Source organism: Sorex araneus, chromosome 9 (genome assembly GCF_027595985.1).
Source record: "Sorex araneus isolate mSorAra2 chromosome 9, mSorAra2.pri, whole genome shotgun sequence".
Classification (NCBI taxonomy): domain Eukaryota; kingdom Metazoa; phylum Chordata; class Mammalia; order Eulipotyphla; family Soricidae; genus Sorex; species Sorex araneus.
In genome coordinates, this window is record NC_073310.1 from 44,139,787 (window position 1) to 44,165,233 (window position 25,447).

Below are 25,447 nucleotides of genomic sequence, written 5' to 3' on the forward strand. Positions count from 1 at the left end.
CATCCCCATTTGGGAGGGAAGCTAAGGAACCAGAGCATAATCCAGAGAATACCGTGGGGAACACAGTGGAGGGAAATGGAAGTCTGTGGGGAGAGGAGAGAGTGCTAGGGGCCTCTTGCCCGCCATATGTCTCTCTTTGAGGACCATGCCAGTGCTCAGAATAGACTAGAACCCACTGACGTGGCTGGAGCAGAAGCTGCAGCTGTGGAAACGTTACTCTGAGAAACGTTTTCCCCTTTTCAGACACCAGGAAATTGGTAATTCTAAGCCCTGGGTTCCTTCCGAGCCTGAGCGGTCTGGGGCACTAGGAGGAGACACAAGGGCTGTAAGGTGCAGGCAAGGGCTGATTTCTCCTGAGTAGGGGGAGACTCGGGCAGAATCCAAGGTAAGTTCTTTGGAGAATCCATAGGACTATGCCCCAGGGTACCTGAGAAGGGGGTGGTCACCACGGAGTAAAAGTCGAGACTCAGAGGGATCAGCTGAGGAAAGACTGGGTTAGACCAGCTGGGTCAGACTTTGCTGGGCAGCAAGGAGGCACAGTGCCTTGAAGGAGAGCCTTCTTGGGCCAGAACAAAGTACAGCAAGTCGGGTGCTTGCCTTGCATGCAGCCAACCTGGGTTTGATTCTCGTATCCCATATGGTCCCCTAAGCCTGCCAGGAGTGATTCCTGAGTGCAGAGCCAGGAGTAATCCCTGTCACCACCAGGTGTGGCTCAAAAATGCAAAAACCAGAAGAAAGAGAGCCTTCTTGGCCATCCCTTCCCTTCTTAATGCAGGTGACACCGGCCGGTGCTGCATGTGGGTTCAACCTCAGGGGACAGCCAGGTGCAGCAATTGTAGAGTCTGTGAGAAGGTATGGGCCAGCCCTCCCCTGGCACCCCGGCTCTCTGAGCCAGCATCTTCCAACACTAAGAATGAACGTCCGTGTTCCTGGCGCAGGGGGTGTACCGCAAAATGAAATGACCGTGAGATCCTCTCTGATGCTACAGATCCTTCCTTGGCCCAGCTGCTTAGGGAGGGAGGACCCGTGACTCTGGCAGCCCTGAGGCAACAACACCCACAGAGGGCATCTTGGCAGATGCTGGCTGTAGTGTCCCACCATCACCCACCCCTCTCAGTGGGCCGGGCCTGACAAGGTTTTTCCTGTCACTTGCTCCTCACTCCCTGCCCAGCCTGGACCCCAAGGAATAGAAACCAGCTGGCAAAGACAGGGTGGAGGCTGTGAGGGCTGCATAAATTATTCAGAGCCTCCCGGGAGACAGACACAAAGGGCTGCAGGAGACTGAATCAGCCCGGAGCTGGAGCTCTCGCACACGTGGCTTCTCACAGTCGCCAGCAGCTTCCTGGGTAGAGCAGGGGCAGAGGACACTCTGTGTAGAGAAGGAGTCTGAGGTTCCTCCTGGCTCCACACACAGCCTCACCAGCAACTGTTGCTTGAGGGTGCAGAGCCGGGAGAGGTTATGGGGGTGTCAGGTCTCTCTCCAGTACAAGAGCAGGGAGGAACATCAGCTGTTGCCACAGATGCCTTACACACAGGAGAAGCAGCACCCCCAAAGGTGCTCCCAACAGAGAGCAGGGAAGGCTGGACGCATGGCATGCTGGTCTGGATGTCTCTGCAGGAACTTTGCAGTTCCCACCAGGGAGGGGGCTCTGGGCAGGACGGAGGGGACCCCATCCAGGTGGGAATCACAGAACCCTTCGATGACAGGGCTGTGGGTTTGGGGGAAGGAGGGGTCTGTGTGAGATGGTGACTCATTTTGCCTGGGAGACTGAGGTCAAAGATGGAGGTCATTAGCAAAGTCTTCAGAGAGTTGCCCATTCCCAGGGCTCCTTGCTGTGAAGGGAGCGTGTTGGGGGGATAGTCACAGACAGAGCGAGCAAAAGAAGGCACCACCTGAGAAAAACTGCAAAGACTGCTCTGTTAAGAAAGAGCTGTCCATGTCAGCATCCACCTACTGAAAAAGATACTTAGATACACAGATACGTAGGCGATGGATGGCTAGTCAGGTGACAGACAGGTACAGCAAGATGATTAATGGATGATAGAGAAAGGAGAGATAATGGAATTGGAGAAATAGATATAGATAATGGATAAACAGATACATACGGATGAATAGATAGATAATGGATGATGAGTGATAAATGAACAGATAAATGATTGATAATGGATGGTAAAATGACAGATAATAGATGATAGAGATTTAAAAGTGGATGACAAATAAGACAATAATAGTTGGAAATGATCACTTTGGACAGGAACTCAGTGTTCAAAGCAGGAAAAGGGATATAGCTGGTAACCTTTCATAATCTGTATTGCAAACATAAGAAAAGAAAAGAGAGAGAGAGAAAGAGAGAGAGAGAGAGAGAGAGAGAGAGAGAGAGAGAGAAGAAAAGTGTCTGCCATAGTGGCAGTGCAGGGGTGGGGGGGCAGGAGAGAAACGGGGACCATTGGTAGTGAGAATAGTACACTGGTGAGTAGACTGGTGTTGGAACATAATATGACTGAAATCCAATCATGAACAACTTTGTAAATGTGAGTATCACTATGACTCAATAAAAAAAAATTTAAATCAAAAATAATTTAAAAAGTGGATGAAAGATGATGAATGATGATGGATAAATTAAAAAGATAGATGATGGATGACAGGTGATGGATGGATGAATGGATGGATGGATGGATGGATAAATAGCTCACTCTCTTGGACGATGTTATGGAATCTGTGCCAAGAAAAAGTCAGTGAAAAGAAAGGAAAAGGTGGGACAAGGGAGGAGGAAGAAATCAGAACTCTAGGGAAGTAGAAAACAGGACTGCAGATGCAAAGATGTCAGAGGCACAGGTGTGAGGCTGGGTGAGTAACCAGACCGTGCAGTTCTGGGGTCAGATTCAAGAGACTAGTGGGATGGCAGATTCCGGGGCCCGGTGCCTCCTGTGAAAAGAACTCACACAGACTTCAAAGAGCTCCAAGTCCCAGGCCAACCCAAGCCCCGTGGGGACATGCCATGATGCAGGGTGGAGGGGACAAGAGAGGGCACAGGAATGACTGACCCAACCCCAGCACCAGCCTTTTACAGAGCAGAAAACTAGCTAATGAAATCAATAAAGGTGATCCAGAAGGCGGTTTCTAGAAGGAGAGTTTTAGCCCAGTGTCAGAAGGGTTGGCCTGTATGGCGCAGAAAAACAGAAAAAGGGGTCCACAACAGAAGAAAACCCACTGACCATGGGGGTAGGGGGGCATCCTGATGGGCAGGAAAGGAGGAGGGGCGTGGAGCCTCCCAGCACTCCCAGAGAAAGGCTGACCCCGTGAGGCATGAAGGCAGAGCCCCGCCCCCACGCCTTGCTCCCGGAGTCTGGGCGCTTGGCCTGCAGCCTGCAGTCCCCACCAGCCCCTTCCGGGAGGTTCAGCAGCACCAGGCCAAAAATTATCACAAATCTGGGGTATGCAATGGAACGCACAGGGGTCCCTGCCTGCCCACGTGACCCGGCCAGGGAATGACTCAGTGTCCCCTTGAGCATGCTTCCCCGGCTGAGGCACAAGAGACTTGGCGCCAGCCCAGTGTCACTTTCTATCCCAGAGGCACTGTACGTGGCATGTGGCACTTGCTTCGTTTATTCCCGTTTCTTTCCCATGTGGGGTAGTACGGACACCTCAAGCAAATGTAACTGCCCCCCGCACAGAGGGGACCACACGTGACACTGCAGGTACCCAAGCCCCAGGGAGAGACAGGGCAGAGGCGGGGCCCAGGTGCAAGCAGAAGATGTCAACTGGCCAAAGGGATCAATTTAAAGATGATAAAAGGGAGGGGTCTGGGTGCCCTCCAAGAGCACAGGTTGGGGCTGATGCTATGAACCAGAGAAGCCTCATCGGCCACCAGCTGTCCCATCAACCTGGGACAGACCGCGACAGTGGAAGCAAGAGCCTGGCATCACCAAGTGAGAGTGACAAAAACCCTCAGGCGTTTGCCTTGCACGCGGCCGACTCTGGTTCAAATCCCAGCATCCCATATGGTCCCCTGAGCACCGCCAGGAGTAATTCCTGAGTGCAGAGCCAGGAGTAACCCCTGTGCATCACTGGGTGTGACCCAAAAACCAAAAAAAAAAAAAAAAAAAAAAAGAAAAGGCCAGCACCGGGTTGAGACAGCAGACGGGGGCCCTCATTCAGAACACCGGTAGAAATGAAAGATCCCCCCTCATCTGACAAGTTAGAAGCAGCACCCCGAAGAGAAGTGAAGAACCACGTCAGAGGCGGGGGGAGGGGATAGGAACCAGGCCACACAGCTCCGTCTCACTTCTCTGAACCAGCATGTGCCAGGGTGCGAGGCCCGAAGGGGGAGGCCTCGGCTCACTGGGAGACCCCCTGGGAGACAGGCAGAGACGCCTCAGACTCCCCCAGACTCATGTCCTCCTCCAGCTCCACATGACGCAGCAGCTGGCGGGGACAGGCACTTGTGCGCTTCATCCACTCCCATCTCCTGGCTCCATCGAGGGAACAAGCCTCCCAAACCCCGAGAGCAGCAGAGCCGGAAGTAGGAGCACCACAGCTCCATGCCAAAGAGGACGGAAGGGCCTGATGAACGTTCACCCAGCCAAGGCAGTGGTCACTCGGGCCTCCCCAGGATAAAGCATCCTCAGCTCCAAAGGAGGAAACAGGCCGGGAGATTGCAGGTCCCTCCTGGTGCCAGAGCTCAAGGACATTACCTTCAGTGGTGGCCTCCTCATGTGTCACTGTAGGTCCAATTGAAAGAATCAACAACAGGCCAGGGAGATGGCCCAAGGTGCAGGCCCAGCATGTGTAAGGCCCTGAGACAGATCCCAGCTCGGCACGGGGTCCCTAAGCACCAGCAGGGTTAGCACAGTCCCCCAGCAGCAGCACCAGCTTTAGGGACCCAGCTCTGCTGGGAGTGTCCTCACTGTGGATATTTATATGGATATGAAAAAAAAAAAAAAACTCAGCAAACGGGAACCACGTTCACTTAGCTCGGCGGCATTTCTAAAGTGCACTCGGCTCAATTCAGCCCATATGAGCTGAGCCCAGCACCCCGAATCCTTTACTGGCCTGAGTCTTATTGTATCATTGATTTCTTTCTTTCATCAATACCTGGTGTTCTGTGGGTTTATTTTTGTTTGTTTGCTTTGGTTTGGTTTGGGGGCCACACCCAGCAGTGCTCAGGGCTTATTCCTGGCTGTGTGCTCAGGGATGACTGCTGGTGGGGCTTGGAGGACCATATGGGGTGCCAGAAATTGAACCTGGGTCAGCCATGTGCAAGGCAAGTGCCCTACCCACTGTACTATCTCCCCAGGCCCCTCCACTTAGTGCTTTGTTTGAAGAAGGAACCTTTGCTCTAAGAAGAGACCTTCGAGGGTGTAGGAGTGGTACCGAGACTAAACAGCAGCTCTGAGCCACCAGACTGTGACGCGGTCAGCTCCCCACACCTCCCAAGGTCTCGGTCTCAGGCCCAGAGCTCCGCTCCTGAGGTTCAGTGGGACTCGGCCTCTTGGAAATGCCAGGCCAGGCCGACAGTCATTCCTCAGCGCCCTTTCATAACCCTGCCACCACGTCGCTGACTTAGCATGTTCATGACAATCCTGGAAGGGAAACACTCATTTTAACCAAGGGGCCAGCACACAATGCAGCTGAGTCACCCCATCACCTGCCCCCTCAGGAGGACACTGACACGACCTTCTGCTGACAGAGCAAGTCATTTCCTCACTAATGGTGAAACCTGCCAACTTTGTTCCTTAAGAGAATGGCGCATGCTAGGATTTGGAGATGGTGAGGGGACGAGGGATGGGGGTAAGCACAGTAAGTGATTCACACAGGATTTGTAAGGGGACCCCTGAGCCCTAGCTCTGTATAAAGCAGGAAAGAGAACCTGAGGAGACTCAGATGTAGATGCTCCTTTCCCAGGAAGTAAAGGGAGACCTGGGTCTCCTGCATCCTCTAGAATCTGAGCTACACAGCTTAGGAGACACCAAATCCTGCAGATGCTGTTTTTCTTAACTGACTTCACCAAATATTTGTTGCCCCACACATAATTTGTCCACACCTAGTTTTAATACTGGCATCCTTTTCTTTCTTCTTAAAAAATGATCATACCCTGGGGCTGGAGCGATAGCACAGCGGGTAGGGAGTTTGCCTTGCATGCGACCATCCCGGGTTCGATTCCCAGCATCCCAGGGGTAGTTCTTGATTGCAGAGCCAGAAGTAACTCCCTGTGCATCACTGGGTGTGACCCAAAAAGGGCAAAAAAAAAGATCATATCCTCTCCCCCCTTCCCCCCCAAAATTAACATATTGGGTTACAAAAGTGAGGTTACCAAGAAGTGGGGGGGATCAGGGTGAGGGACTGTAAAGATGCACTAAAGTAACATCAGGGCAGGGCAGGTCTGGGGGGATTTAGGCACTTGCTCTGCTCATGGCTGGCCAGTTTGATCCCCGACACTCCGTGTGGCTCCCTGAGCCGCTCCAGGAGTGATGCCTGAGCACAAGCCAAGAGTCAGCCCTGAGAAGCACCATGTGTAGCCCAAACCCCTCCCTCCTAAAAACAGACAGAAGTGGAGGGTCACAGTGAAAGAAGCACTGCAACTCATTCTGGAAAGCCAGGCTCCATTCTGTGCCTCACGGTCATGAGTTTACAACTTAGTGAGAACAAGGCAGACCCCAAGGGCATGGACACAAACGCCCAGACATCCGACCACAGATAACAAGGATGATTCAAGTCAATATAACGAGAAGTGTTAACCGTTCTGCTTCGCTTCTGTACCCTCCGCTTCGCTTGCTTGCTCAAGGCCGTGAGGATGCCCCTGGCAGGGGGCACGCAGACACACAGCCATGCACTCAGGCGCTGAGGCTGGAGGGCAGAGGGAGGGCTAAAAAACCTCTCCCGAAAGGCGACTGGGGTGCCAAGTCTCTTAGGCTCATAAACCCTCAGTGCTGAATCCCTTGAGTGTGTGTGTTTTGGTGTGTGAATAAAACCTTGAAAAATCTGTCCTGTCTCTGTGTGTCTCAGTCAGTGGCTGCGCTCTAGCTTGTGGCCACTTAACATTTGGAGGTTCCACTGAGAACTCTGGCACTTAACAATGGGGCACTTTGATGAAGCTGAGTTGTGATGACTGTAACACACCAAAAACATAACCATTAACCCAGTACGTTTATAGACTAGAGCAATAGCACAGCGGGTAGGGCGTTTGCCTTGCACGAGACCAACCTGGGTTCGATTCCTCCTCCCCTCTTAGAGAGCCCAGCAAGCTACTGAGAGTATCCCGCCTGCACGGCAGAGCCTGGCAAGCTCCCCACGGCATATTCAATATGCCGAAAACAGTAACAAGTCTCACAATGGAGATGTTATTGGTGCCCACTCGGGCAAATCAACGAACAATGAGATGACAGTGCTATAGTGCATTAACCCAGTAAACTTGTACCTAAATCTCAATAATAACAGATGAAAACATATAAATTTGGTATAAAATCTGCAACGGTTATGCGATGAAATGAGGGGCCCCTGGGTGACGGCAAGGCTGTCCCTCCTTACAGCTGACCATGTGCTGTGCTCAGTTCTGGCCAGTGGACGCTGGCAAGGCTGCAGGCTCAGCAGGAAAACCATATGCCAGGGTTCCAGGGAAGCATGGCACCCGGCTTCCTCAGATGCTTTCATGATGGGAAGAAGGGCTGTGGCTGGTCTCCACTCCACGGGAACCAGCGGGTGCGAGGCCCAAGTGGAGCAGGCCCAGCTTCCTGGGCAGCACGAAGAGGGACGCAGAGAAAGAAGGGGCTGCTTCCTCTGAGCCAACCCTTCATTTGCTTTGTGGGGGACTGGAGGGGAGGACACCCACTGGTGATCAGGGGTCACTCCTGGCTCTGTGCTCAGGAATCACTCCTAGAGGGCTCAGGGGACCATATGGGATGCCAGGAATCGAACCCAGGCCAGCCACATGCAAGGCAAGCACCCTACCCACACTGGACTATCTCTCAGGCCCCAGAGCCAACCCTTCATTGGAGAAAACCTTGTCCCCTCTGAATTTGGGCAACAGCATGAGGCCCTGAGCAGGTCACCCAACTCCTCCACCCTTGCCCTACACCACTTCTCGAAGTCCTATCGGAGGGGTCAGACCAGGAAGGGGGGGCAGGCCCAGCTTCCTCGATGTTCCATCCTTCAAAGGAACGTCCAGGAGAGAAGTCAGAGCAGCCGACACCTTAAGGCTCCAGGTTATTCTGTAGTTTTGGGTCTTCCGTGTGACATTTCCCACCCCTTCTCCATGCACCGCAACTTCCTTTCCACAAAACCCTGTTCTGAGGAAAAGGTGCAGAAAGAACCTCTGAGAACCGATAGGCACAGTCCACACTCAGACACCTGACATTGTGTGCCCAAGGAGTCCACAGAAAACTCAAAATAGAAATTCGAAAGTTGCCAGCAGGGCTGGAGCGAGAGTACAGTGGGTGGGCACGTGCCTAGGCTGACCTGGGTTCAATCCCAGGTACCGCACATGGTTCCCCAAGCATGCCAGGAGTGATCCCCAAGTGCAGAGCCAGAAAGTGAGCCCTGAGCACCACCAGTATGGCCCAAAAGCAAGCCAAAAAAAGAAAAATGCTAGCAGAAAGGAGGAAGGAGCAGCAGCAGGTAGCATCATGCAGGGCAAGAAAGAAAATTCTGGAACTGGATGGAAATTCAGCTCCTTCACCTGACACATGGGAAACAAAGGCCAGGGCAAAGCAGGGACTGCCTCAGTGCCACCGAGCGCTTTGCCAGAGAATCACTCACAGCCACCAGCTCCTCTCCAGGCCACGACTTGGTTCTGCAAGTGCCAGTGAGAGAAACAGGTGTGAAGATGGAGCATATCTCTCTCCAGCCGGCACACACGCTTTGTTGCCTCAGCTCAATTCCTCCGTCACTCTCCAGAACCTCAAAACATGGAAATCACCCCAGGACAAGCCACGGCTCAGAGGTTCCCAGATCTGGTTCCCAGGCCCCAGGCCAGATCCCCTGCTCTCCAAACCATCACCAGGCACCCACTGTCCAGCTGAGTGGCGGCCAGTCCCTCCCTTCACTTGCTTTCCCATCCTCAGACGTCTAGCCGAACCCTCGTGAAAGTTCGGATCAGATCAACACTTCCAAGTCCCACTCCGCAGTGGCCGAGGTCATACAACTGTAGCACTGCACTGTCATAGCACTGTCGTCCTGTTGTTCATCGATTTTGCTTGAGCGGGCACCAGTAACGTCTCTTGTGTGAGACTTATTACTGTTTTTGTCATATCAAATACACCACAGGGAGCGTGCCAGGCTCTGCCGTGCGGGCGGGATACTCTCAGTAGCTAGCTGGGCTCTCTGAGAGGGGCGGAGGAATCAAACCCAGGTCAGTCAGAGTGCAAGGCAAATATCTTTATATCTTATCTTTATCCAGGCCACACAACAAGATGGAAAATAAAAGTAGCACACATGAGCCAGGGAGACGGCACAGGGCTTGCCCTTGGAGGAGGCCCAGCTTGATTCCCAGCACCATCCACACCCCCACCCCAGCATCAAAGGGTGCAGCCCCGGAAGACCCCCAGGCACTGTCTCTTAGGGCCTTGGTGGTCCGGACACTGCAGAGGCCAGCAGCACCACTGTCCAGCCTGGTCATCTGAGTATCACTGGAAGTGACCCTGGGAGCCCCTGAACATTGCTTAGGAGCCCCCAACCCACCCCTGGTTTAAAAAAAAGAAAATATGTGTTCTTCAAATTTCTAAGAGTCACAAGGGATTTACCGGCCTGGCCACTTCCTGATGAGCAAGGAGGAAGGAAACAGGATCCTCTGTGCGTCTGTTCAGATCAGCACAAAAACGGGGGCGCCTGTGTGTCCACAGCTGTCGTGCTGACTCCCCAGCTGGAGGAGCCTCCGGCCAACTCAGGAGCCGGAAGCGCAGCTCCATCCCACACAGGCCGCTACCCTGAGCATCCTTCTCCCCTCAGAGACTCCCCCTTGTCTCTGGGCCTATCTCCCAATCTTTCCCTTCCTGAGGGGCTTATAACGCTCATTGCTTGGACCTGTCCACACCCCCAACCCTTCAGTGCCGTTTAATTCCTTCCCTTCACAAGGTTCACAGAACATATTTAAAAAATACATTTTTTTTTAAATCCAAGATACAAATGTCTCTATTATATAGGAGGCCATCTGGGCTGCTTCAGCTAGCTGACTATGTCGCTATCAACTCTTTTTTTAGGGTCCATGAATCAGATGCCAATAAGGAAAAAGGGGGGGTGGGGGGAAGGAAGTCAGTCCCATGCTGCCTCCCCTGCATTTTCCCCAGCAGGACAGCTGGAGCCCAAAGTCGAATGGACCCTGTAGACACAGACAGCAGCTAGCTCAGACCTGCCCGGGAAGGCCAGCCAGGCTCTGAAAGCCCAGGGGAAGGAATCACTGCCTCACTGCTAACCCTGTGCCCTTTAGCTGGGACCAGCGGCGCTGGAAAGGGTCTGGCAGGTCTAGGATAGATGCAAAGGAGAAGGCATATGAAAAGAGGTCAAAAGCAACAGAGAGGGGCTGGAGCAATAGCACAGTGGGTAGGGCGTTTGCCTTGCATGCGGCCGACCCGGGTTCAATTCCCAGCATCCCATATGGTCTACTGAGCACTGCTAGGGGTAATTCCTGAGTGCAGAGCCAGGAGTAACCCCTGTGCGTTGCCAGGTGTGACCCAAAAAGTGGGGAAAAAAACTAACAGAAGAAGGACAACCTTGCAAAGACTGAATGGAAAAGGCACCCGATAGGAGAGGGGACCTGGGGGTTGAGGGAGGCCTGCAGGTGGTTCCCTTCTCCAGGGATGAAATGGATCCAGAGAAGGAACCCTGTGTGCTATTTCGTCAGTAACCTGTCCTGCACTGGTGGTGGGACCGGTGGTAGAACACTGTATGACTGAAACCCAATTATGAACAACTCTGTAACTGTAACATGGTGATTCAATTAAAAACTAAATAAAGATATTCAAAAATTTTAAATAAAGAAAGAACTAAGCAAATGTAAAAGAAAAAAGAAACTTGTCCTAGGTACACCTCTTGTTTTTATAGCCTCTTACCAGTCTGGAAGTTAAGACTCCATTCTACTCAGACAGCATCTGAAAAAACCAGCCCTCTTGGAAAACCAGGTGTTGTGTTAGAAAAACTCAACACCTCGGATTGTGGGTCAGACTGAAGGGCCTGACACGGGCTTCCCAGCCTCTAGAGGGTAGAAAGCAAATGATGACTGGGTGAATGTGTGCAGTTAACTGCTTGTTTTAAGGCTTGCAGCCCAAACCATGTGGGTTGCAAATAGACATACATGCCTTCCCTATCTCCCCTCTGCCACCACCACTCTCGCCCCTGCCATCTGCCCCAAATGCCAAGAGAAGGAAGAAAAGAAAATTCCACCTGACCAAAATTTATGCTCAGCCAAATGTGGGGTTTGCTTAGCTATGGATTTTTTGCTGAAGTGGTAGAAATTGTGTGTGTATGTATATGCATGTGTGTGTGTATGTGTGTGTATGTGATATTCCATTTGGGAAGTCACATCCAGCAGCCTTCAGGGGTCTTTTCTTGCAGTGCTCAGGGAATCCTACACCGAGCTGAGGATCGACCCTAACTCCCTGAACTATAGCCCCTAAAGCTACATTTTGACGAGTCCTTCTTTCAAAACCACTTTAGTGGGGCTGGAGTGATAGCACAGTGGGTAGGGCATTTGCCTTGCATGCAGCCAACCTGGGTTTGAATCCCAGCATCCCCTATGGTCACCTGAGCACCGCCAGGAGTAATTCCTGAGTGCATGAGCCAGGAGTGACCCCCGTACATCACCAGGTGTGACCCAAAAAGGAAAAAAAATCACTTTGGTGACTCAAGGCATCTTAAAGAAACCAGAAACTTCAAACTGCTCCCCTACAATCTATGAGTTTGCTTCCTTCTCCACCCCCAGTAGCACCCAGCGGAGGGTCTACACTGAATGGGAGAGGCTTCGGTTCCCGTGTGTCTGGTACACTCCCTCTCCTGGTAGTCACTGAAAGCAGTGGTAGGTCTTTGGGGCACTCACTGATGCAAAAAAGATAATTAGGTTTTTGTCTGTTTATTTTCTTGGTATTTTTGAGCTACACCCAGTGGTGCTCAGGGCTTACACCTGACTTTGTGCTCCAGGATCATTCCTGGAAGGACCTAGAGGGGCCGGGGGGAGGAAGGGGAAGGATAAAGGATGCCAGGGATACAACTCAGGTTAGCCTTATCCACTGTACTATCCTCTGGCCCTGAAAATAGGTTTTGAAAAACGTAGACTTGTTTTATCTGAAGACCCTTTGTTCTCAGTGCCAGGTGCTTTTCTGAGTCTCACATACCCAAAACATTATAAGCCCTACAATCTCAAAAACACTGCTAATCTCATTCTGATGAAATCTGGAAGAAATCACTATGGTCATGAACTAACTCTGTATAGCAAAGCCCAAGTGTTTTCTCCAGAAAATCTATTTAAGGAGTATTTATAACTTCTGACAACTCGGATCCAACTCTAAGACTTGAATATTTATAACTATTTCATTGCCCAGCCTCTGTAAAAATTTAAAAAAAAAAAACACACGTGAGTATCCTAGAGATATAGTGAAAGAGACCAGATTTTAAGCAAATGAATAAATCTGGGGGAAGTTCAGGGTCCCATTATCGGAACGTCCTACAGGAATGCAGAAAGCAGAATGGATCAGAGATCAAGAAAAAGTAAAGGGGCTGGAGCGATAGCACAGCGGGTAGGGCGTTTGCCTTGCACGCGGCCGACCCGGGTTCTAATCCCAGCATCCCATATGGTCCCCTGAGCACCGCCAGGGGTAATTCCTGAGTGAAGAGCCAGGAATAACCCCTGTGCATCGTCGGGTGTGACCCAAAAACAAAAAAAAAAAAAAAGAAAGAAAAAGAAAAAGTAAAGAATTGACACAGCAAAGACCAACACCCAGAAAAATGGCTTCAACAATCAGGGAAGCAACAAAAACATCAATGTGAGATTACCATTTGAGCCTCAGGGTCTTAAAGAGGTGTCCACACATCCACTTTCATAACCACCTTTTTCACAATAGCCAGAAGGTGGAATCAATATTTTAGGTCCACACACCATGGATCACTTTCAACCTTGAGAAAGGCAGGAGGGCTGGAGAGATCATACAGCAGGCAGGGCACTTGCCTTGCACGAAGCCAACCCAGATTCTATCACCAGCACCACAGATGGTCCCCTGAGTAAATCCTGAGTGCAGAGCCAAGAGTAAGCCCTAAGCATTTCTGGGTGTGACCCCAAAACAAAAACAAAAAAAGAAAGGAAGGAAATTCTGGCACATGTTACTGCATGGTTGACCCTTGAGAATATTGTGTTCCAGGAAGGAAGTCACATGCGGAAGAACACAAACACCATCGTTCCACAGGAGGCTCCTAGAGTCCTCACACTCAGAGAGCCAATAGAATAATGCAGAATGCAGATGGAGGGCAGAGGAAAAGGGGAGTGAGTGGTCAGTGGTGTGTGTTGTCTGGGAGGACAGGAGAGCACTGAGGATGCTGGCAGTGACTGCCCAAGGGGCCTGGACTCAGGCCACTAACCTACATACTCAAAATGCACTAACCGATATACTTAAAATGATGATAATTTTTTTCATTTTATATATATATATACATATATATATACAATTGAGAGCTTGTTTGGAGGTTCTAACAGAGAAGCGCAAATACTCCTATACCCTTGACCAAAGACCGATCCGTCTCTATTCGGAGAAGGTCATCCTCTTCGACAGATAGCGCAGTGGGTAGGCATTTGCCTTGCACGCAGTCAACCCAGGTTCTATTCCTCTGTCTCTCTTGGAGAGCCTGGCAAGCTACTGAGAGTATCCCGCCTGCATGACAGAGCCTGGCAAGCTACCCATGGTGTATTCGATATGCCAGAAATAGTAACAACAAGTCTCAGAATGGAGACATTACTGGTGCCTGCTTGAGCAAACCGATGAACAACGGGACTACAGTGCTATAGTCCACACATGCAATAAACATATATTTTAATTTTAATCCTAATTTGTCTTCAAATACCTATCAGATCTTGCAAATGAGGCTGGCAAATATTTTTCATCTGACACAGAAAAGAGAGGCAAATGAGACAGTCTTACAAACAAAAGACAAACTGCAGTACTCGCAGCAAAATGGAGGCTGGGCGGGCCCCCAGAAAAAAGTTGAATGCAAGGAAACAACAGGGATGAGAAGCTGCTCTAACTAGGTGGTCCGAGACCAGGACTCAAGGTAGACTAATCCAGTGATGGAACTCAACAGAATACCTCATTCACTTCAACACACAGCATTACCTGTGTTCACAGCATTCTAGTTAGATCAAGATTTAAAGAATTTTTTTTAAAAAACGAACAGTCCTCTAGGTACCCCTAGAATTGAGACCCGTAAAAGTTCTCAGACCAGAGTCACTTAATTGCTCACTTAAGACAATGATCTGAAAGAACAGAGAAAAATAGAAAAGGGAGGAAGGAAGAAGAGGCATCTGGCAGTGATAGAGGCAGGGGCGGGCTCAGCTGTAGGTAAGAAACAGGTACCTATATGTATCTAACTCATGAGAACCAACCTGACTCTAAGTCTGGAACCCAAACTAGAACAGTTAAATTTTGAAAAGAATCTGTCAAGGAGTCTGGATGTAGGGGGAGGGGCGTGTAAAAGGGAACCTGAGGTCACTGGTGGATGGATACAGTTGTGGGGTGCTGGAGATGGAGGTGACAATATTGTATGCCTGGAACTTTTACAAACAACTTTGTAAATCAGTGTCTGTATTCTAAATTTTTAATTAAAAGAGGGGGAAAAAAGACAATGGCCTTAAAGTGTAGATGGGTTGAACGTCTGTTCTCAGGGTCCCTGTCACAGGCAGATAGATGCTGAAGGCTGTGGTAGTAGAGCATCCCTGAAGCATGAAGCCTTCCCCCCCTTGTGCCCCCCTGAGCCCCGCTGTCATTTGGGAGCAGGAGCAGTTCTGGTACCCCAGAGCCCTCAGTGGCTCCAGCACTGAGTACAGAATTAGCCCACCCCAGGCACAGCTACCGCACCAGCGCCCCAAACCGCTGCTTCCCCTTACTTCAAAGGGAAAAGCCACAAGGAGGTGATTTTCATGCCCAAAGGAGGAGACTTTCGTGCCTCTCTCCAGCCAGCCGTGTGTCTCCTGCCTGCGTGCAGGGTTCTTGACCCACTACAAATGCACACGAACACACTGAGGGCTTCTCCAGAGTCGCACAAGTTCGGTGCAAGCGAGCACCAGGTCCAAGCCCTTTCATAGGAGCGGGTCAGAGGGTGGAGTGAAGAGGCTGATAACGGTGAGGCTGTAGCTTGGCAGCAAAAGAGATGCAGGACATAGACCTGAGAGGTCGGGGAGTGTCCCTGCATGAAGGCAATATGCACATGCGTGTTTAGGGGGTCAGCATGTCTGCCTGTAAAGCCATGAGAAGGAAAAGCCAGGCCAGCATGAGCTTGCAATGTGCTTCCAATGCCAAAATAACGTGGTCACATGCTCACATCATACATGGGGTCACTCAGTCCCATTTCCGGTCTCATAGTCCAGGATCTATGGTAGAGGCCCTGCAAGGCCAGATTCTGAAGTCAGCCTATGCCAGGGACATTGTATGCCCAGAAATGCCCGTGGTGGGTAGGGGGGTTGCACGTGCTGACCTTCAATCCCCAGCATCACGTATGCTCCCCCAGCACAGCCAGGGGTAATTCCTGAGTACAGAGCCAGGAGCAATCCCTGAGCATCGCCATATGTGACCCAAAAAGTGAAGGAGGGAGGGAAGGAAGGAAAGAAGGAAGGAAGGAAGGTAGGAAGGTAGGAAGGAAGGAAGGAAGGAAGGAAGGAAGGAAGGAAGGAAGGAAGGAAGGAAGGAAGGAAGGAAGGGAGGGAGGGAGGGAGGGAGGGAGGGAGGGAGGGAGGGAGGGAGGGAGGGAGGGAGGGAGGGAGGGAGGGAGGGAGGGAGGGAAGGAGAGAAAGAAAGAAAGAAAGAGAGAGAGAAAGAAAGAAAGAAAGAAAGAAAGAAAGAAAGAAAGAAAGAAAGAAAGAAAGAAAGAAAGAAAGAAAGAAAGAAAGAAAGAAAGAAGGAAAGAAAGAAAGAGTGAAAGAGAGAGAAGAGAGAGAAAGCAATCAAGCAAGCCCATGGCTCATCTATCTGCTTGATCATGATTCATCTGTCTTTTTTGCTATTTTCTAGTTTGATTTCAGGTTCATCTATATAGGACTGTTTTGCCTGTGTCCAGGGTACCTCTCTCTTCTATAACAAATATAAAATACTTGCCAGTCTCATCAGTAAGTTCTGGGTTGGTACTGAGACCAATTCATCAGGATTTAATTGTGTACGGAAGCATTCCCTGTGACCTTTACAGGAATTAATGGGATTCCATTCTGACTGCCATTAGAAGACAGGCAAGCAAGTCTGAGTGAGAGGCAGGCACCCGGGCTGAGCGATGCCAAGAGTCCCCACCACCACCACCCTCCAGCCACAGAAGTGTCACCGACTTCATGCCTTTTTTCTAAACTATCACGGTCATTTTCTTTTCCTAAGAATGCTCCCTCCAGATACTAGAAAAAGGAGCAACTCAAGAGCAATCTGAATGGCAAATATATCAGCCTGGAACTCTGCCTTTCCTGAGAGCATCGGGGCCTCTCTACATGCAGTCGCGGGATGGAGAGAGGATGTTTCACATCACCCATAATTACACATGGGTTCTCTGCTGACCACACCACACCACTGCCAGCCGGACACCAAAGCACCAGACCCGCACCCTCATGCTGAAAATCATTAAAAATAATCATGGGACAGCACCTGGAAACATACAACTAGCCCGGGCACATCATGGGCCTGCCCTTTCATAGGGCACTCCGCTTAAGGCAGACACGGAAGAGTGCTTCCTCTGCTGGGTCTGCAGTTCAGACCTGCAGCCTTCTGGGCCTTCCTCCCCTTCTACCAGACTACCTGTCCCATGTGGTGTCTCCCCCCACCCCCAAACCTTCCCTTCCCTCCCCCATGACCCGGCTGGTGTATGATTGTCAGGCGGGTCTGGGAGAGCACTCACAGAAGAGGATTTGTCAGGTGTGGCTGGCTGCATAAACCTTCCCTTCCCACACCAAAAGGAAGGATGCTGGCCCCGGGCTCCATCCACTGGGTCACCTCTGAACATGGCACTGAGGACTCAGACACAGAGACAAATGCCACCCCACAGATCAGTGTGACAGTGGGACTCAGACCCATCTGAGACCAGGGATGGAAGGCTGAGAATCCAAGGGGTGCAGGGCTTTTCTTCACACCCAACTTGCATGGAGCGAGTTGGGGGAGGAACGGGAAGGAAAGGAGCGACTCAGGGAGACAGAAGAGAAAGGAGATTAAACAGTTATTTGCCTCCCTCCATCCACCCAAATTTTGTTGTACATATGAGTAGCCAAATGATTAGTTAGAGATAATACGAAGATCTCTTCCTGGGATTAGATCACCTTTGGCGCATAGAGCATGCTTGAGGCAGGGTGGGGACCACATCCAGCACTGCTCAGGGCTTACTCCTGACTCTGGCTCAGGAATCAAAGGTGCCAGGAACTGACCTGTGTTAGCAGTGTGCAAGACAAATACCTTGATCCCTGGACTATCTCTCCAGCTCCTAGAGACCAGGTTTTGTAGGCAAGAGGCCCAGGCTTGATCCTGGAGCACTGATTTTGAGCACCAATAGGTATAAAGAAGGAAATTAAGGAGGGGAAGGAAGAGGAGAGGAACGGGAGGGAGAGAGGAGAAAGGAGAGGGGAAGGGATGGAATCACCTTTTGCAGCTGTATGTGTGTGTGCTTACACACTGGGATGATCAGGGCATAGGGGATGTGTTCTGGTGAGTCTCTGCCAAGGAGGCCAGTTGGTAAAAGCAGCACAAGTGAGAGCTGGATGAGGCAGGGTCATGTTCAGGGTTTGGAGGAGTGCAGGGGGGAAGGGGGAAGGTGGCTAGAGAAAAGCAAACAGGGGTGAAGGTGGTGTTTCCCAATGGTCTGTGAGTCGTGAGATACACCTGTACATGTGTTGGGTGCAGAATGACTGTGAGATATTGTGGCATCCCACAGGGCCGGGGTCATTGCCCTGGACAATGGTGTCTCTGCTGCGGCTTCCATAGGCACTAGTGGGTAAGAGACTCTGCCCCCAGTGGCCCTGCTGAAGGCAGAGCTGAGAAATGGGAGCCAAAACGGATGTGATGCCTTAAAAGGAATACAATGGATGTGGCGTTAGGATTGTGCGCACGAGAAATCATGAGTAGTATTGTAAACCACAGAATTTCAATCAATTTTCTAAAAAAAAATTTTTTTAAGAAATGGGAAGAAAGCAAAAGAAAAAAGAATAGGCAAGACAACCGCATTGCTAATTACAGGTGATGGATGCAAAGAAGCCGCTTTTTCAGACTGAGTTCCTTGCTGTGTTTCCTATAAGAATAAAAAGCGGTAGCAGGAGGCAGAATGCGGTGAGACAAACTTCTCTGCCAAGGCAGGATGGCTGGCGGGCCCCAGGAGGGCTTGGGAACAAAGGGCTTATCTTCACTTCAATCACAAACTGGGCAGTGGGGACAGCAAAGGGCCTGGACAAAGAAAGTGGGATGAATGAAGGCATGTCCCCAAGGAACTGGGCATGGTGGGGGAGGGGGGCATGCGATGGCAGGAGCAGAGATTCTGCAGCCTCTGAGTGTGGGGAGGAGGGAGAAACCGTGGGTGCTGCACTGGAGCCGATCCTTGGGGACAAAGTCTCAGAACCTGGCTCTTCTCTGCAGGTGGGAAGTGAAGGTCCGCTGAAGGGTGGAGTACTGTGGTTCGGGACCAAGTTCGGGGGTCCTGAGAAAATGCCAGAGATCCAGAGATGCCCAGTGGGACCAGCAGGAATTGGCTAGGATCACACCTAGGAGTCAGGGGCAGCACTGAGGCCCAATCAAGGGCAGTGGGCATTCATCAGGGCCAGGGGCTGAGATCAGCGGGTGACAGTCTAGGGACAGTCTTGCAGTGGCAAGAGTGGGGTTGATGACAGGGTCACGAGGGCCCGGTCAGGCACTGATGTATTCTGGGAGGAACAACGAGTCCCCTCCACGGTCCAGGCACCACTGCAGGCTCCAGAGAGACACAAAGTCAGAGAGGGTGGACTCTTTCCAGGGTTTCCCCACACACCGGCCGAGGCCAGAGGAGCACAGGGTCCAAGGCAGGGGAGAGGAAAGGGACCCAAGAGGCTGGGAGATGGGTTAGCTTCGAAAAGGGAGAAGCCAGGTAAGAGGGGTGTCTCAAAGGGTAGGGACCAAGTAAGATTGGCTGCAAGGCCAAAGCAAGGGTGAGAACAGGTACTGTCAACCCAGACATCCCACCATGTGGCATCAACCCAGCACTGGTCTCCAGATGGATTATTTGAGAAATTGAGAAGTTCACTCGGTTCCCAGTGGCTGAGTCTGTCACAGGCTGGAACTGGCTGAAAGGCTCCGTCACCAAGACACTGTGCCAGGCAAACAGCCTCGCTGTAAATATGTACTTGCTCTCATCTGTCGGGTTCCACTGAAGCTCACTGAGAGCCAATGCTGCTATGAATCCAAAGAGACAGGACTGGGAATTAGTATTATGTATAGGCTGTCAAAACTCAAGTTTGAAAAGTGACTCTAGGTTCTGAAAAAAAAATCTTTAAAAACTAAAATCCTGAAATAAATGGCAATGAATCAATGAATCTTTGATTTTGTCAAAGAACACATCCCTTGTGTTTATTTAACAGATCGTCTGCAAACAGGCTCCCCCATGCTGGAGCAGAAGGGTTCTTGCAAGTCAACACTGTTCATTTCATATTGGCTGGAAATAGATACTGCTTCACTCCTGAAACCCTTTCCAATACTTCCCTGTCCCACCCTATTTGAAATATCCCAGAGCAATTTAAAAAAGAAAAAAAAACATACATATATACAATGACAAGAAGAGAGGTCCAAATCTTCTCTGGATGATAAAATTAGAGGTGATTTTGTTCCATTATACGTCCACATTTCAAATTTTGTGAAAATAGTCCTGTATCACTTTAAAAGCTTTAAAAGAAGTGGGGCAGGGGGGATTGTACATTTCTTCTTTTTAAAAACTGGATCTAGAGGCTAGAGAGACAAACAGGATTTATTTAAAGTGCTGCCTCTCATGTAGATGACCCAGGTTAGGTCCCTGTCACAGACTGTCCCACAAGCACCAATGGGTATACCTGGAATGCCCTAAGTACGGCCCAAGTGGCCAGGTGGGGAGTGATCTTGAGAATTCTCAAGGCCCCTGAGCATTGTCTGGAAGTTTCCCCAAAATAAATCTGATTTTCAAAAATAAAACAAAGTTACTAAAGAGGCAGCACAAGGGTTAAGGTGCTTGCCCTGCATAAGACAGACCCAGGTACTAACCTCAGCCCCATGAAAATTTCCTAAAGCACCACCAGGAGTAATCCCTAAGAATCACTGGGTATTGTCTGAAAGATACATACACATCACACACACACACACACACACACAAAAAAAATTTCTTTTTTTAATTTAAGCGGGTTATGTAATATTTGGGGCACTTACTGATGATGCTGTTCTTATAACTCTAATTAGTAATTCCAACTCAAAATATTTTATTGACACAAAGAAAGGCAATCGCCTGAATGTCACTGTCACTGTCATCCTGTTGCTCATCTATTTGCTTAGCAGGCACCAGTAATGTCTCCATTTTGAGACTTGTTGTTGCTGTTTTTGGCATATCGAATACACCATGGGTAGCTTGCCAGGCACTGCCGTGTGGGCGAGATACTCTTGGTAGCTTGCCGGGCTCTCCTAGAGGGGCGGAGGAATCAAACCCGTGTCAGCCACGTGCAAGGCAAATGCCCTGCTGCTGTGCTATCACTCCAGCCCATCATCTGAATAAAAAGTATTATTCACTACTAAGTTAGAGTTCAGAGACAGTGACTAGAATTAGAAAAAGGATATAGGCCTAAGAGACCAGGGCTCAGCTCCAACGCCAGTTCCAATTATCTGTCTAGCAAGCCATCTCGGGCCAGTTGCAAAAGTCTTCTGATTATGTTTCCTCCACTGTAAGTTGTCAGTTGGCTGAACGCATGAGATACCTGGGCAATAAGAGGCCAAATGCCAGTAGTATGCAAAGGAAGTTTGGGCTGGGGAGGAGATGATTACTTTCTTTTTTTTTTAATTCTTTTTTTTTCTTTTTGAATCTCACCTGACAATGCTCAGGGGTTACTCCTGGCTCCGCACTCAGAAATTACTCCTGGTGGTGCTCAAGGTGACCACATGGAATGCCAGGGATTGAACCCTGGTCAACTGCATGCAAGGAAATGCCCTACCTGCTGTACTATCGCTCTGGCCCGATGATTGCTTCCTTTATCTGCATCTTCCAAATATGATCATGTACTCAATGATAGCTGTTAGTAAAAACTGGTGATCTGAAGTATTTCCATTTGGAAACGAATACAGATCAGAGTTAACTGTGACACTTGTGTCTGACCACATCCCTCCACCCTCGATCCCAGACAGCCTATGGGAAGAGAAGGCAGAAAGAGCTGGAGGCACCTCTGAGTGGTCCTCTCCATCTGTCTAGAATCAGTAAGTCACAGATACTCAACAAGTGGTAGCAGCATCTTTGCTCCTGAGCAGGGCTGTAAAATTAAATTTTAAAGAATGTGACATACTCAGAAGCTGCCTAAGCATGGCAGTGGGGCAGGCCTTTTAACTGCTGTGTACTTAAGTGGCCAATTCATTAACTGGAATGTCAATATAAGCTGAGCAATCAGTAGGGGTTCATCAGATCAAGAAATATATAAGGAATATAAACCGCTGGAGAGTGAACCCAGTCTAGCACAGAACTAATTCTCCTACAATCATAACCACCAACATAAATAAACATAGTAAGAAAATAACCAAAAACCCAACGGCAACAGATGCTGAAAATTGGTTTTTAGGGGGAAGCTTACTATGGGTGGCTTGGAGTGGGGGTGGGGGTTAGTACTAGAAGAGGGGGGTATTGGGACAGTGGTGGAGGGGAGCAGACTCCCTGTGGAAGGCGTGGTTCCAGAATGTTTTTCGCATGAAACACTACCATTAATAGTATCATACATCATGGTGCCTAAAGTAAAATGTTTTAAAAAGTCATTACCACTGCTGAACCAAAACCCACAGAAATTGATGTCTCACGTTTCCCCCTTCAGGGATCAGGTATCAAAGTGACATAGAGGGGCTCAGGGCTGCCAGATTTGCAAAGTAGGAGAGAGGTGGAAAATGCTACAAAAGGGGAGAGTGGGCAGCTGAGACATGGAAAGTGTTCTTGTCATTCGAATCAAAAAGCGCTCATTTAGTGTATGATTAGCATCTTGCCACTTGCAGGCTCTACCTGGAGAGCAGAGGCCAAGATGGGGGCTCAGTGATTCAAGCATTGATGCGTCAACCAGGGGCACACACCAGCCATTCAATTAAGTTGCTCTTGAATTATTTATTGTGTTGCCCAGAGAGAGAGAAGTGATTCTTGCTGGTTACCTGCTCCACTCCCGGGTTAGTTCAGAGGACTCTGAATCTGACAGTTTGATGGAGCTCTCTGCTTCCTGCCACCCTGTGGCCAAGGCAAAAACATAAACAGCAAAAGAAGAATTTCTGAAAAGGGGGGGAGTCGCTAGCCTTTAAGTCTGCAAAAATACCATGACCTCCCCAAATCCAAAGAAGCAAAGAAAGCACCTTCCAAACTCAGTAGCAGGGCCAGAGAGAACTCCGTCGGCTAAGAGCATCCTTTACATGCAGGAAGCCAGAGTGAGATTCCCGGCACCACATGGCTCCCAGAGCACCATGGTATGGCCCCCAACCTAAATAAATAAAACTAAAATAAAGCACATTAGCCGGAGTCAGCTACAGTTTGGGTGTGATCTATTTAGTACCTTTTCCCCCTTCTAAATGCCTTTCTTTCGCCCCTCATCACAACTAACTGCCGGCTATGTCAAGGTTTAATTTTTGTAATGGGTATGAGCCCCAGCATCCAAATTTCATTCATCAGCCCCAAATTTCTGTTCCAAAATTCCTTCTCTTGAAGGCCCTGGACTTCCAAGACTCACAGCTTAGCAGGGAGGGGAAGCACAGGGAACACCCACTTTCAGATGTGGAAGGAAATGCCAAGGGCACCTGCCTGGGGTGACAGACTAGGACGTCTCCCCAGGGTCCCTCTCCTCCTTGTGCACATGAGCCACTAGGGCAGCTGAGTTTTAGGAGGCAAAGTCACTCACTCCAGCAATCACTAACACAAGCACCCACATCTCAGCCACCCTGCAGTTCCCCCACCGCACCCCTGTCACCTCCCACTACTGCAGGGTGCTCTCAGAGGCTGGTCAGAAGCTGGCCTGGAAGGAACTGGTCTCAGCTTCCTCTCTTGGGGTCCCCCAGCAAGGCAGAGCAAGACAGTTCATTTCTCTGGAAACCTATGCCCTGATGAGCACGGGACCCAAGTCCTCCATGCGGCTCTGACATGGGCCATAAACAGTCTCAGAGTTCCCCCTCACACCCACTCGTCAAATGTTGCCCTTTCTGATGGGTCCAGGGCCCCTCGGTTGGCTTGCTCCTCTCCTAGTCCCACCTGCAGAACTGGGGCCCAGCAAGACTTTGCAACAGTCTGGTGCAAGCTAGGAGAAGCCCCTGCCCCACCCCGTACCCCCACCCCAGGGAACAAGAAAGGTGATGCTGAGGAAGGTGGGGGCAACATCCTTTCAACAACTGGACAGCGCAGCTGCCTGGAGAGCCAAGGAGGGAGCTCACAGGATACAGGTTTCTCCTTCTTCCATTCAGCTCTCCCTCCGGCCAGTCCTGCCGCCTTCCCCGCCCACCCCATCACCTGCTGCCCTGCACGCCGGCCTGCCCCTCCCCGCTTCCTCTTCCCTGGCGCTGCCGTTGTGTTTCCACTCCGTCTCCAATTATGTCTAAATGCAACCCACCGCAGATGCTGACATTTTAAATGTTTAGTTGTTATAGTTACTTGACTAATTGCCGGGCCCAAGGCGGCGCTTCTTCGCCTCCGGCGGCAGAAGAAGAGGGGGCCATAGGGGGAAGGTGAAGGGGTGCACAAGACTATAGTCACCACTCGCGGGCCCTCGAGACCCTGCGACCCCCAGACCTTCAGCCCAGGTCCCCAGAGGTGTCCCGGGCCGGGCCGGGCCGGGATGCTGGAGCCGCGAAGGTGTCCCGGCAGGTGCGCTGGCGCTGGCCAGTCGGAGCCCGCAGGCGTCCGGTGCACGAAAAGGGCGCTTGAGTGGAACTGGGGGGAAAGATGGACAGGGGTGCGTGTGAAGAGGGAGGAAAAAGGAAATGAAAGAGTTAGAAGCTAGAAGCGGCTGCCGGTTACTCACGTGCCAGATGGCGAAGAAGATGAGCGCGGCGCAGAGCACCAGGGACAGCATGTAGCAGAAAGCAGCGAAAGTGAAGGCCATGCCGGCGGCGGGCACCCGGATCCCGCCGCACGAGGAAGGCTCTAGGCGGCCAGGGCCCCCCTCGAGAGCCGCACTCCGTCGGGGAGGGCAGGGCCGAGAGCCGCACGCGCGGGGACGGCCACCGGGGCGCCCGCCCGCCCGCCGAGCCAGCTGCCAAGGTGCGTCCGGCGTCGTTGGCGGGAACTGTCCCCAAATCAAAGAAATGCCAGATCGGTGGCGAAGTCCCGCCGATGAGTACCGGCCCGGCGAGACCCACGGGGCGCGGGCTGCGAGGGTTCCGCGGAGCCGCGCGTCGGAAGCTCCAGTGCTCCCCGGGATCCCCGGGAAGGACCCACCGCTTTCCACGCTACCCGGCGAGCGCGTCCCTAGGGGGCCCCCAAGGAGAGACTCCAGCTGGGTAGGGGACGCCGGGCTCCTCCCCAACGCAGCTCTTCCCGGGGGCAGAGCTTTAGGATGCGGGGGCGCGTCAGGTTCCCCGAGTCGTGCGCCCGGGTCCCGGCCCCCGCTGGCAGTGGCGGCTCACGGGTTGGGGACCCAAGTTCCACCCCCAGAACTCCGGGATGAGCACCGGGCTGCAGCCCCGCGCGGCCGGAGGGGCGGATCCGTTTCCGGACGCCGAGCTGCCTCCACCTGCTGCTGCCGCCGCCGCCTCTGCCCGCGCGATCCCCGGCGGCGGCGCGGGCGCGGCTCGGTGGCCGGTCCTGGGCAGCGCTAGCCGAGCAGGCGGGGACTGCGGCGTCGGGGGCTGGCGCGGGGCGGGTGGCCGGGGGGCGCGGGGCGCGCGGCGGAAACTTGCGGGCGGGGCGGGGCGGGGACTCTTTGAACACGTGCGTCTCGGGGAGCTGGAGAGCTGCGGAAGGGTAGGGTGGGGACCCCGCGCCCGGAGCGGCGGCCGCCCCTCGTGCTTGTCGCGATTTCTCCAGTCTGAGTGGGAAATGTGGGGAGGCGAAAGGCCAGTGTGGGATTGAGGATTCGGGTCTAGCCAGCGGCGGATG

General features: G+C 51.4%; 1 protein-coding gene across 1 annotated transcript in view; it reads right to left on the reverse strand.

Moving 5' to 3' along the window:
- The window catches only part of CNIH3 (cornichon family AMPA receptor auxiliary protein 3), a 122,596-nt gene extending 97,645 nt beyond the window's left edge, over positions 1-24,951 (reverse strand). Inside the window, exon 1 of the mRNA XM_004605420.2 lies at positions 24,372-24,951. Within this exon, the coding sequence (XP_004605477.1) occupies positions 24,372-24,452 (81 nt within the window). The 5' untranslated portion in view covers positions 24,453-24,951. The remainder of the gene's footprint in view (positions 1-24,371) is intronic.
- Positions 24,952-25,447: the final 496 nt, after the last annotated feature.